Genomic DNA, 13,212 nt, shown 5'->3' with positions numbered 1-13,212 from the left:
AGGGGAATGCAGAGGAGAGAGAGATTTTGGGAGATGTTAAGTGAATGTATAGGAGCCTTTGAACCAAGTTAGAGAGTAATTGTGGTAGGGGACCTGAATGCTAAAGTAGGAGAAACTTTTAGAGAGGGTGTGGTAGGTAAGTTTGGGGTGCCAGGTGTAAATGATAATGGGAGCCCTTTGATTGAACTTGGTATAGAAAGGGGTTTAGTTATAGATAATACATATTTGAAGAAAAAGAGGATAAATAAGTATACAAGATATGATGTAGGCCGAAATGACAGTAGTTTGTTGGATTATGTATTGGTAGATAAAAGACTGTTGAGTAGACTTCAGGATGTACATGTTTATAGAGGGGCCACAGATATATCAGATCACTTTCTAGTTGTAGCTACACTGAGAGTAAAAGGTAGATGGGATACAAGGAAAATAGAAGCATCAGGGAAGAGAGAGGTGAAGGTTTATAAACTAAAAGAGGAGGCAGTTAGGGTAAGATATAAACAGCTATTGGAGGATAGATGGGCTAATGAGAGCATAGGCAAAGGGGTCAAAGAGGTATGGGGTAGGTTTAAAAATGTAGTGTTAGAGTGTTCAGCAGAAGTTTGTGGTTACAGGAAAGTGGGTGCAGGAGGGAAGAGGAGGGTTGTTGAGGTGGTTCGGACATGTAGAGAGAATGGAGCGAAACAGAGTGACTTCAAGAGTGTATGAGTCTGTAGTGGAAGGAAGGCGGGGTAGGGGTCGGCCTAGGAAAGGTTGGAGGGAGGGGGTAAAGGAGGTTTTGTGTTCGAGGGGCTTGGACTTCCAGCAGGCATGCGTGAGCGTGTTTGATAGGAGTGAATGGAGACAAATGGTTTTTAATACTTGACGTGCTGTTGGAGTGTGAGCAAAGTAACATTTATGAAGGGGTTCAGGGAAACCAGCAGGCCAGACTTGAGTCCTGGAGATGGGAAGTACAGTGCCTGCACTCTGAAGGAGGGGTGTTAATGTTGCAGTTTAAAAACTGTAGTGTAAAGCACCCTTCTGGCAAGACAGTGATGGAGTGAATGATGGTGAAAGTTTTTCTTTTTTGGGCCACCCTGCCTTGGTGGGAATCGGCCAGTGTGATAATAAAATAATAAATATTTCTAGACAATAGTAAATGATCAAGGCAGGTGAAAATGTACACTTGCTAGTGTGATTGTGACTGGGTACTATTTCATTACTAATATCAGTGTCAGAACAAAGATTGGCTATGAAATCACAAGAACTATTATAAATTGTAATTCTTCTTTCTTTCAACACACCAGCCATATCCCACTGAGGCAGGGTGGCCCAAAAGGAAAAATGGAAGTTTCTCCTTTTACATTTAGTAATACATGTATATACAGGAGAAGAGGTTACTAGCCCCTTGCTCCTGGCATTTTAGTCGCCTCTTACAACACGCATGGCTTACGGAGGAAGAATTCTGTTCCACTTCCCCATGGAGATAAGAGGAAATAAACAAGAACATGAACTAGAAAGAAAATAGAAGAAAACTCAGAGGGGTGTGTGTATATATATGCTTGTACATGTATGTGTAGTGTGACCTAAGTGTAAGTAGAAGTAGCAAGATGTACCTGAAATCTTGCATGTTTATGAGACAGACAAAAGACACCAGCAATCCTACCATCATGTAAAACAATTACAGGATAAATTGTAATTATCAGAATATAAAATTATATAAATTAAAATAAAAACGAGAAACAAAGGTATATCGGGAATGCTTCTGCAAGCAGCAGGACTTGATGTTGCCATCAGGTGAACATCCAGTGCCAACTTCACAGTCTTATATCTCGGTAAGTACTGGTCCTAAATTTTTTTTTGGTCTTATAACACAGAAAATTGCCCTCTTTAATTTAAAAAGTTTTTTTTTCTTTTCCAAAATATTCGCAACGCTGGCAGTGAAAACGTAGATCTACGTTTGGACAGTTTAAAGGTTAAAGTACTAGCAGTAACAGTATTATTAGTGCTGGCATTGTTATTGATAGAGACAAGAGTTAGCAGTGAGAGACATTGCACCATATATCTTGGATGGAATACAGTAGAACCCCCGTATCCACTGATTCGGTACCTGTAGTTTCAGTTATCCACGATTTACAAAAATGCCTCTTAATTTTGCATAATAATGGCCCAAAGCACAAAAGTGGAAAAGCTGGCAGTTCTACAAAGCTTAAGAGAAGCCATGGCGTTCTTCCCATCAGTAAAAAAATGATAATTCTCCATTTACTGTGCATAAATTTTCAGTTGAACTTTATAATAGGTATGCATAGAACTTATATAAAGAGTTTACTACTATCCACAGATTCAGGATCCACGATAGGTCCTTGAAATGTTTTCTCCGCAGATGTTGGGGGTCCTACTGTACTCTATTAATTTTCAGCACTGCTTCCTCGAGTTACTTTTCAAACTTTTTTTCATAATTGTTAGAACATGCATAGGCTTAACCCATTCACTGTCAGGACCTCAAAAATTAACCCTTTCAGTGGCCGTCAAGTAGAACTGTCGTTGAGGCCAGGCTCCCTCACGTAGTTCTACGTCATGAGCTCAGCTCCCTCGGATAAGCTCTGACTGGTAAATTTTGTCCTTGATATGAGAGAATGGGTCAGTGCAGTGAGGGTGTGCAGTATATAAAAAAATAAAATCTTGCCCTACAACAGTGCATGAAGGGAAAAGCAAAACTCTGATTATGTGAATCGTTTCAACAGCTGACTTTGAGGTCTTTTCTTGGATGGTTTTTATGGCTTTGTTGACTGTTACTTGGTATTTTTTTGATAGAATGGGAGGCATACTATTAGGACATAGATTATTTTGGTTGATTTCAGGACTGGAAGTAGCTTGAAAATGAACTCAAAGTAGTGGAAATATTTGATTTTTGTTGATTTTCCTGAGGGCAAGTAAGGTCCCCATACCCCTCTTCCCCTCAGGTTATATTGTAATCCGTGAAATAGAGTACATTTTCTATTTTTGTGTTATTATGAATTCAACATGGAGGGCAAGTGTAACATAGGAGAAGCCTGGGGACATTATTAATGAACGGGGGAAATGTTTTAGCGGTCTACACTGATTATTTTGGAATCTATTTTTAAACTGATATTTTGTTTTTTGTTTTAAATTTTGTGTAAAATTGGCCAAATTACCAACTTCTGTGCACTTTTTAGGGTAGTTGTAATAGTTGTGAATGGGTGGTTTCTTGTGCATGGTCGGAAGGTATACTAGCAAAATACTTGAGAATTTGGTCGAATGGAGCAATGAAATTGGCTAAAAATAGGACTCAAAGTGGGCAAAATCACTGATGTGCAAATTGCACTGAGACCTCTAACTTTATGCCTTCATAATTCCCCAAGTTTTCCACTTAATTTCATGTGTGTTTTTTTATCATTACCATCTGATGTTTATTTTAAAGTGGACACTGGGAGTAATACAGGTCAGCCATCACTGATTTATTTATTTATTATTAATTGGACATGATACATAGTTTTCTTCTTCTTCTTCTTCTTCTTTTCTTCTTCTTTTCTTCTACTTTTCTTTTTTTTTCTTCTTCTTTTCTTCTTCTTTTCTTCTTCTTTTCTTCTTCTTCTTCTTCTTCTTCTTTTTCTTCTTCTTCTTCTTCTTTCTTCTTTTCTTCTTTTCTTCTTTCTTCTTCTTCTTCTTCTTCTTCTTCTTCTTCTTCTACTTTTCTTCTTCTTTTCTTCTTTTCTTCTTTTCTTCTTTTCTTCTTCTTTTCTTCTTTTCTTCTTCTTCAACAAACAGGCAGTATCCCACCAAGGCAGGGTGGCCCCAAAAAGAAAACTAAAGTTTCTCTTTTTAAATTTAATAATTTATACAAGAGAAGGGATTACTAGCCCCTTGTTCCCGGCATTTTAGTCGCCTCGTACACCATGCATGGCTTACGGAGGAAGAATTCTGTTCCGCTTCCACATGGTGATAAGAGGAAATAAATAAGAACAAGAACTAGAAAGAAAATAGCAGAAAACCCAGTGGGGTGTGTATATATATGCTTGTATATGTATGCGTAGTGTGACCTAAGTGTAAGTAGAAGTAGCAAGATGTACCTGAAATCTTGCATGTTTAGAAAGGACACCAGGAATCCTACCATCATGTAAAACAATTACAGGCTTTCGTTTTACGCTCGCTTGGCAGAACGGTAGTACCTCCCTGGGCGGTTGCTGTTTGCCAACCTACTACCTAATTGATGTATAGATGTACAAAGAAATACAGTGGTTAAGTGTAACATACCAAAAGCCCCTTGTATGCAGAGCATTATGGGCAGGCTTAAAATTAACTTAAGATTAACTAAGCAATGATATATTCAGTGGTATTATTAGGATCACTGGCATCATTGGGACCTGTAGTGTGCCGGATTAGTGAGTTTGCCGGATTACAGAGTGGTTAGGTTAGAATACACTTAACTTATCACTAGAGACTCTTTCTGCTACATCTTCCTCATTTTCATCACTGCTTTCTCCTCCACTGGCTTACTGCTGTGGATTTACAGCCATCTGCACAATTTCTGAGTCAGTATAATGATGAAATTTGAAACTTTGCTAGCCAAAATTAGTGCTGGATTACTGATGGAACCGAATAACTGATTGCCGGATTAGTGATGGTCGACCTGTATTAATTTCAGGAATCTGAATAGTGAAAGGGTTAATATTGCTGAAGATGACAACAAAAGTACAAAATTTGATGGAAAACTTTTAGAATTACACAGCTGTAAGTTAGCTGTCTGGGCACACATTACACATCAGCAATTTTTGCCACTTTTGAGTCCTGTTGCTCCATCCAAGCAGATTCTTAGTAAGTGTATCATTCCATCGTTTGAGCGCAAGAAACCCCCCATTCAGTGAATATAACTGCAGTATAAAGTGCACAGAAGTCAGTAATTTGCCCAATTTTACACAAAATTAAAAAAATACCAATTTAAAAACAGAATAAAAAATAAACAAATGTAGGTATTCCTGACACTAAAACAACATATCCTCTGTTCATTCATCATGTCCTCAGGCCTTTCCTGAAGATTTACTCTGTTTCCCAGATAATAAAATATAACCTGAATGATTGGTTGTGGTTTATGGTGTAACAATAATTAAATTAGACCTATTAAAACCCCATAAAACAGACTGGGAAGAGGAGGTGGACCTTAACCGTCCTCAAGAAAATAGTCAGAACTCAAATATTTCTGCCACTTTGAGCCTAATTCAAGCTTCTTCTGGTCCTGAAACCAACTAAAATCATCTCTATTTCAGTAGTATGTTTTCCATTCACTCAAATGATACTAAGAAACAGTCAATAAAACATCAAAAAATACTAGAAAATAACTCAAAGTTGATATTTTAAACCAAAACATGGTCAAAAGTTTGCTTTTTCCCATCATGCATTGCATGGGGCAGGATTTTTCTTGTATATTGTGCACACTCACCATGCAAACCCATTCTCTCCATATAGTATCTAGGCCAAAATTTATCACTTGCAGCTTATCTGAGTGAGATGAGCTCGAGACATAGAACTACGTGGGGGACCCTGGCCTCTGTGACATAGTTCTATATGACAGCCTATGAGAGGGTTAAGACAGAACAGGCACAAGCTTAAGACAGATGATTCAGTTGCTAAAATAAACAAGCTTAATACAGGTGGTTTAATTGACACAGGAACGGGAAAAGAAAAAAGCAGCAAAAGGCTCCACAAAGAGTTCTAGTAAAGGGCCACCTCAGCCTACATTGGAAGATTTTGTTCAGAGTCCAGAGAGAGCAGTACCCTTATTCTTGGAAAAGTGTGTGTACTTCATTGAGGTAGAGGGCCTTGATTCCGAGGGAATATATCGTGTGCCTGGCAACAAAGTTCATGTCGAACAGTTGACAACCAAGTTTAAAGAAGGTAAGATTGGGTAGGGCTGGGTAGCAAACATACTAGATAGTAAAGAAATATACAGTAACTGATAGGTACAAGAGAAAATTGACATATTGAGTTGGAAATGGAGTCCATTGATAATAGAGGTGTGAAATTAAAGCGAGGGGACAGGATAAGTGAAGAAGAATGAGAGAAAAGTAGCCATGGCATGATAGATGAGAAATTAATATAATTCACATGTGGGAAAGGGGAGAGTTAACAAGCTAATGAAAGACATTAGATGGAAAGTTTTAAAACAAGAACTAGTGCCAACACCCTACCACCTCTAAACTATAATGTCATCTGAAGTTTCCCATACAAATTGTGGATTAGGTATTATGTAGCTCATTTCATTTCTTTATTACAGTACATTGATGAAGCATTTTCTCATGTCTATGGTTTTGTTCAATATTCAGTTGTCACTCTTGTTTATACAACCACATGCAGTTTTAATAAATACTGTATTAATGTTGGTAGAATTACTGACAATATGTTAAGTAAAAGGACACAAGTGCTATCACTTAGTCTCTGCTGCTAATACTACACAAGAACATAACAGAGGAGGAACACTGAAACAGGCCTTCTCAAATCCAACCATTAACAGAAATATTTGTCTAACCTATTTTTATGCTTACCAAGTAATAGCTTTTATAAACTTTTACTCATGTACAGGTTGATTGTTCTACCATATTGTATTACTACTACTACTACAACTAATATTACTACTACTACAACTAATATTACTACTACTACTACAACTAATATTACTACTGCAACTAATATTATTACTTCAGCTAATATTACTACTACAACTGATATTACTACTACAATTAATATTACTGCTACAACTAATATTACTACTGCAACTAATATTACTAGTACTATTACTTCTTTTTCGGGCCACCCTGCCTTGGTGGGATTCGGCCAGTGTGATAATAAAATAAAAAAATATTACTACTACTGTTACTACTACTACTATTACTACTACTACTAATATTACTACTACAACTAATATTACTGCTACAACTAATATTACTACTACTACTAATATTACTACTAGTACTACAACTAATATTACTACTACTACTATACTACTACTATTCTACTACTACTATTCTACTACTATTCTACTATTACTATTCTACTACTACTACTACTATTCTACTACTACTATTCTTCTACTACTACTACTAATACTACTACTAATCTACTATTACTACTACTACTACCACCACCACCACCACCACTAGTATTACACCTCACGTTAAGCCTATGTATACCCTCTGTGTCCATGTATTGTTTGTAACGGCTTGATAAAGCTCCTGGAGAGCGAAACATTGCCACAATAAAATGTCACATTAGTTGCACTTGTGTCCTTTTAATTAAATACTGTACACCATAATGTCTCATGACAAACGGTATGTGGCAGACAATGCGGTTAACTTTGCTGAACTGGATATTCCTGTGAATGCAGCAGCTACAGCCCTGAAGGACTACTTGAAACAACTACCACCACTCCTTCCACAGAACCAACTGATGGAGCTCACCACTATTGCCAGTGAGTAGGAGACAATCACACTTTCCTTCTGGCAAGATTACTCATGTTTCTCTCATAACCTAATTACTTTTAGCACTAACAGTAATTCATAATCATTAAGAATGTTGAAAGATGTGCCCATCCTGGTTTTAAATGTTGGAAAGAATATGTGAAAAGCAAAATTGGCTAAGGAGCACAATGTTGGATTTATCTGGTTGTAGTCATTTGTCAGTGTTGCTGTTCATGCATTAGATTTCAGTCATTTAGATTATATGCTTTTCTAGGAAAAATAGGCTGAAAATAATGTTGTATATTCACCACCACATATATATGTAGCCACAGTGAAGGCATTGCTATTACCTAATGGCTATTATAGCTTGTTTACAAAATTTTGAGTACCTCAAAAATTATGGCCTTTTTCCCATCACTAGTAATACTGAATATAACATAGGCTATTAATCAAATTTTATTTCCATTCTTTTCAGTAATCATGTGTACAAATCTGTGCCAGGTTTGTTTATTTCTTAAGGATTTTTGGAGGATGTCACATTTAATGCAGAAAATTTCTTTTGTATGCTAGTTTCACAGATTCTGTCCACATTTATTGTTTTCCTTAGTAGAAAATAGTGCTCCAGAACATTCAGATGTTAACATAAACTTAGCAAGTGTATGAGCAATTAACTGTTGAGCACTTTAGACCAGGCAAATTAATGTTCCTTTGCTTAAAAAACAGGTATTGGCGATCGCAGTTTAAGGCTACTTAGGTTAAAGGAGATGCTGACTGCTCTGCCTAGAGTCAACTTTGAGGTCCTCAAGTTTATCTTCCAGCATTTTGTGAGGTCAGAATTACATATATCAGTAGTTCTTGTGCCTTATGTAATAAGGCAGTAGTATGACAATGAAAGAAAAAATATTAAATGCACTGTATGGTATTCATGATTACTTTTATTGTATTGCAGAGTTGCTGAGAATTGCAAATTGAATTCTATGGACAGCAAAAATTTGGCCATCTGTTGGTGGCCAACATTACTGCACACCCTCCAGTTTACAGACATTGCAGAATTTGAATCTCAACGTCCACACATCGAAGATATCATTCAGACCATGATTGACCAGTTTCCCTTCCTGTTTCAGGGCAAGGAAGATTATGTTATGGTCTGATATTAATCTGCGTTTTCCTGGTAAACATAACTTAATTTGTTTATACTCGGTACTGTTTCACCAGCTCAGGTGAAAATGCACTATAAATAAACAAAAAAGGTTATGTTTAGCATGAAAACTTAACCCTCACTTCCTGCAGCCAAACCCCTTCTGCTGCACACCACCGTTCCCATGTGACCCAGGAATCTTAGCACCACATGTAACTTGTGGCAGTTCCTGGTTGCCAGTGGCTACTGCCATGTGCAGCACAACTTATGACACTATTGGCCACAACTGGACATACTTTATAGACAATTTATGCCATGAACTAGGGTTATTAACCCATAATGGAGAAATTTTGCCACGGTGCTGATGAGTATCAGTTGAGTGTTGTGGCCAAGTAATGTTAGTTGCCCTGAACTGCCTGCCAGTTCACCTGTGAACAATATCTTGTAATTTTACTTTGCACAGAATTATGTGTTATGTATCATAGGAAAGTCAACCAAAGAAAATTATCTTTCCATTAGTGGAATGATAACGATTGTGATTAAATCAGGCGGAGTAAGTTGATATTTCAGTGGAGGTCAAATTGTTGTATCAGCAATGTTGACTGATTATATATAGAGTAGAATTTTGGATCAACTTTCCAGTACATTAATTCTCCTTTACTGTGTGCCAGAACATAACCACAAAAGCTGTGTGTGTGTGTGCGCGTGTGTGTGTATATGTGTGTGTATGTGTGTGTGTGTGTGTGCAGATTAAAGACACATGCATCAAATGTGGTTAAAGTCAAAAAGAAGCCAAATCTGCAGTGGGTAATGTATGGCCACCATATAACAGTATTTGATTATATTGGGATTTAAGGGATTTTTTCCTCTGTAAGAACTGTATTCATTAACAGATTCTCAACTAAGAGTTCCAAAATCTAGTAGTATGATGATATAGTAATATAGGAGTGGTCAAGAGCAAGTCGGATGTAGTTGGAACACATTTGGTGAGAAAGCAGTATTAGGCACTAGTGAATGAAGTACAGCTGGATAATCTTTAAGGGTTAGCCATCTCCCCATGCCAGGCTGGGACTCTAGGCCACACACAGCCCATAGATACAAAGCTCTCCCCACTCCTTACCCTTCACCTCCTTAGCTGTGTGCCAACTACCCAACAGGATGACTCGTACCTGTGTCTGGCTGGGATTAGACTCTCCAGCTTGTGACAAGATTTCCTGTGTGCCATGAGGAAAACTTAGTTAAACATTTCAAAGAGAATTAGTCTTTTTAGCAGTATGTTGCTTCTCTTGGCCAGTTTTAGGGCGCATACAGTCCTTTAGCAATTTTTGGTGCCTGGTGAGGAGTATCAGCATCCTCAGTAATTGTGGTAATTCGTGTGCAGTATCCTCACCCTGGGATTCTCCAGTCCCTCCTAGGTAGTCCCAATTCCCTGGCAGTGTGAGGCACTCCCAGGACTTTCTGGTTCGAGTACTTCCATCGACACCCAGGTTATATTTATGTAACAAATTTATGTCCTTCCAAAATTTGCTAGAGTTAAATATTTATCATCATTACCTGCTAAAATTTAATCTCTCAGGAAAAATTATTAAAAACCTTAATGTTTGAGTTCGTAATACTTTCCTAATGAAATATTACAGAAAATTACAGTCTAGAAATCAGTGGAAGTGCCACAGTCACACTTGTTTATTTGCTGGGACAGGAGCTCACATATCAAATTGTTGAGTCTGGCTGTGTGAAGCATTCCATTGTACAGCAGTGCTGCTTCTCACCTGTGGATCATCACCTAAACGTCTTCATGACGTTAGTATCCTGCCATGTTGTATCAGCAATTGTGAGGAAAATCACTTCTTAACCTCAGATTTATTGCACAAGCACATCGAGTTGTGTTGGTGTACCTCCAGTGTTGCTATTGTAAAAGAGGTCAATATTTTGATTGTCCAGTGATCAGGCTGGTCATTATACTACATTTGAAACTATTCAAATTTAGGTGATATTTTATTTATATATATATATATATATATATATATATTTTTTTTTTTTCTTTTTTTTATTATCACACTGGCCGATTCCCACCAAGGCAGGGTGGCCCGAAAAAGAAAAACTTTCACCATCATTCACTCCATCACTGTCTTGCCAGAATGGTGCTTTTCACTACAGTTTTTAAACTGCAACATTAACACCCCTCCTTCAGAGTGCAGGCACTGTACTTCCCATCTCCAGGACTCAAGTCCGGCCTGCCGGTTTCCCTGAACCCCTTCATAAATGTTACTTTGCTCACACTCCAACAGCACGTCAAGTATTAAAAACCATTTGTCTCCATTCACTCCTATCAAACACGCTCACGCATGCCTGCTGGAAGTCCAAGCCCCTCGCACACAAAACCTCCTTTACCCCCTCCCTCCAACCTTTCCTAGGCCGACCCCTACCCCACCTTCCTTCCACTACAGACTGATACACTCTTGAAGTTATTCTGTTTCGCTCCATTCTCTCCACATGTCTGAACCACCTCAACAACCCTTTCTCAGCCCTCTGGACAACAGTTTTGGTAATCCCGCACCTCCTCCTAACTTCCAAACTACGAATTCTCTGCATTATATTCACACCACACATTGCTCTCAGACATGACATCTCCACTGCCTCCAGCCTTCTCATCGCTGCAACATTCTTCACCCATGCTTCACACCCATATAAGAGCGTTGGTAAAACTATACTCTCATACATTCCCCTCTTTGCCTCCAAGGACAAAGTTCTTTGTCTCCACAGACTCCTAAGTGCACCACTCACCCTTTTCCCCTCATCAATTCTATGATTCACCTCATCTTTCATAGACCCATCCGCTGACACGTCCACTCCCAAATATCTGAATACATTCACCTCCTCCATACTCTCTCCCTCCAATCTGATATCCAATCTTTCATCACCTAATCTTTTTGTTATCCTCATAACCTTACTCTTTCCTGTATTCACTTTCAATTTTCTTCTTTTGCACACCCTACCAAATTCATCCACCAATCTCTGCAACTTCTCTTCAGAATCTCCCAAGAGCACAGTGTCATCAGCAAAGAGCAACTGTGACAACTCCCACTTTATGTGTGATTCTTCATCTTTTAACTCCAGGCCTCTTGCCAAGACCCTCGCATTTACTTCTCTTACAACCCCATCTATAAATATATTAAACAACCACGGTGACATCACACATCCTTGTCTAAGGCCTACTTTTACTGGGAAATAATTTCCCTCTTTCCTACATACTCTAACTTGAGCCTCACTATCCTCGTAAAAACTCTTCACTGCTTTCAGTAACCTACCTCCTACCTATATATATATATATATATATATATATATATATAGATATATAATATATATATTTATATATATATATATAATATATATATTTATATATATATATAATATATATATTTATATATATATATAATATATATATTTATATATATATATAATATATATATATATATATATATATATATATATATATATATATATATATATATATATATATATATATATATATATATATATATATATATATATATATATATATATATATATATATATACATACATACATACACACACACACACACACACACACACACACACACACACACACACACACACACACACACACACACATACATATACACACACACACACACACACACACACACACACACACACACACACACACACACACACACACACACACACACACACACACACACACATACATTTTTCTTTTTTTTTTTATTTATTTTATTTTTTAAACACGGTAGTCGTCTCCCACTGAGGCATGGTGACCCAAAAAGAAAGAAAATCCCCAAAAATGAAAATACTTTCATAATCACTCAACACTTTCACCTAACTCATAATCACTGTCTTTGCAGAGGCACTCAGATACAACAGTTTAGAAGTCCCTCGAAACTGCCAATATCCCAAACCCTTCCTTTAAAGTGCAGGGATTGTACTTCCCATTTCCAGGACTCAAGTCCAGCTAAATGGTTTCCCTGAATACCTTCACAAAATATTACCCTACTCAACAACTTCTACAACCGGTTTGTTGAATGAAGAATATATATAATTAATACAGGAGGGGCCTTGCTTTACGGTGCTTCACTAATACAGACATTTAAAATTATACCATACTTTGTTTATACAGCAAATGATTCACTTTTACGTCATCTGCGCACCACCTGTTCACTCTGTTTACATCCTCCAAGAGCTCCACATCTGTCGATTACATCTAGAAACTTTCCAGAGTTTAAAGTGCTTTAACCCTTTCAGGGTCCGTGCTGTAGATCTACGGCTTTACGTTCAGTGTCCAAACCGTAGATCTACGCCATGAGCTCAGCTCACTCTGATAAGCTGTGAGTGGTAAATTTGGGCCTGGATATGAGAGAATACATCTGTGGTATGTGTGCACCACATAAAACAAATCCTGCAGCACACAGTGTATAATGAGAAAAAAAACTGAGACCGTGATTTTCAATTAAAACCGACTTTGCAGTGTTTTTTTTGTATGTTTTTTATAGTTGGATTTGCGATTTCTTGATCTCATTTGATAGAATGGAAAACATGTTACAGAAATAGAGGTGATTTTGATTGGTTT

At 37.5% G+C, this 13,212-nt stretch overlaps 1 protein-coding gene across 21 annotated transcripts in view; it reads left to right on the top strand.

The window, feature by feature from the left end:
- The window catches only part of RhoGAPp190 (Rho GTPase-activating protein 190), a 317,483-nt gene extending 307,295 nt beyond the window's left edge, over positions 1–10,188 (top strand). For all 21 annotated transcript variants that reach the window (XM_070093920.1, XM_070093902.1, XM_070093906.1 and 18 more), the window contains 4 exons: positions 5,664–5,889; positions 7,331–7,459; positions 8,172–8,277; positions 8,398–10,188. In XM_070093920.1, the coding sequence (XP_069950021.1) occupies positions 5,664–5,889; positions 7,331–7,459; positions 8,172–8,277; positions 8,398–8,599 (663 nt within the window). In that variant the 3' untranslated portion in view covers positions 8,600–10,188. The remainder of the gene's footprint in view (positions 1–5,663; positions 5,890–7,330; positions 7,460–8,171; positions 8,278–8,397) is intronic.
- The last annotated feature ends 3,024 nt before the right edge of the window (positions 10,189–13,212 follow it).

The sequence above is a fragment of the Cherax quadricarinatus genome, chromosome 44 (genome assembly GCF_038502225.1).
Source record: "Cherax quadricarinatus isolate ZL_2023a chromosome 44, ASM3850222v1, whole genome shotgun sequence".
In the NCBI taxonomy this organism is placed as follows: Eukaryota; Metazoa; Arthropoda; class Malacostraca; order Decapoda; family Parastacidae; genus Cherax; species Cherax quadricarinatus.
Note: the sequence above shows the minus strand (reverse complement) of the source record. Positions and strands in the feature narration are given on the sequence as shown.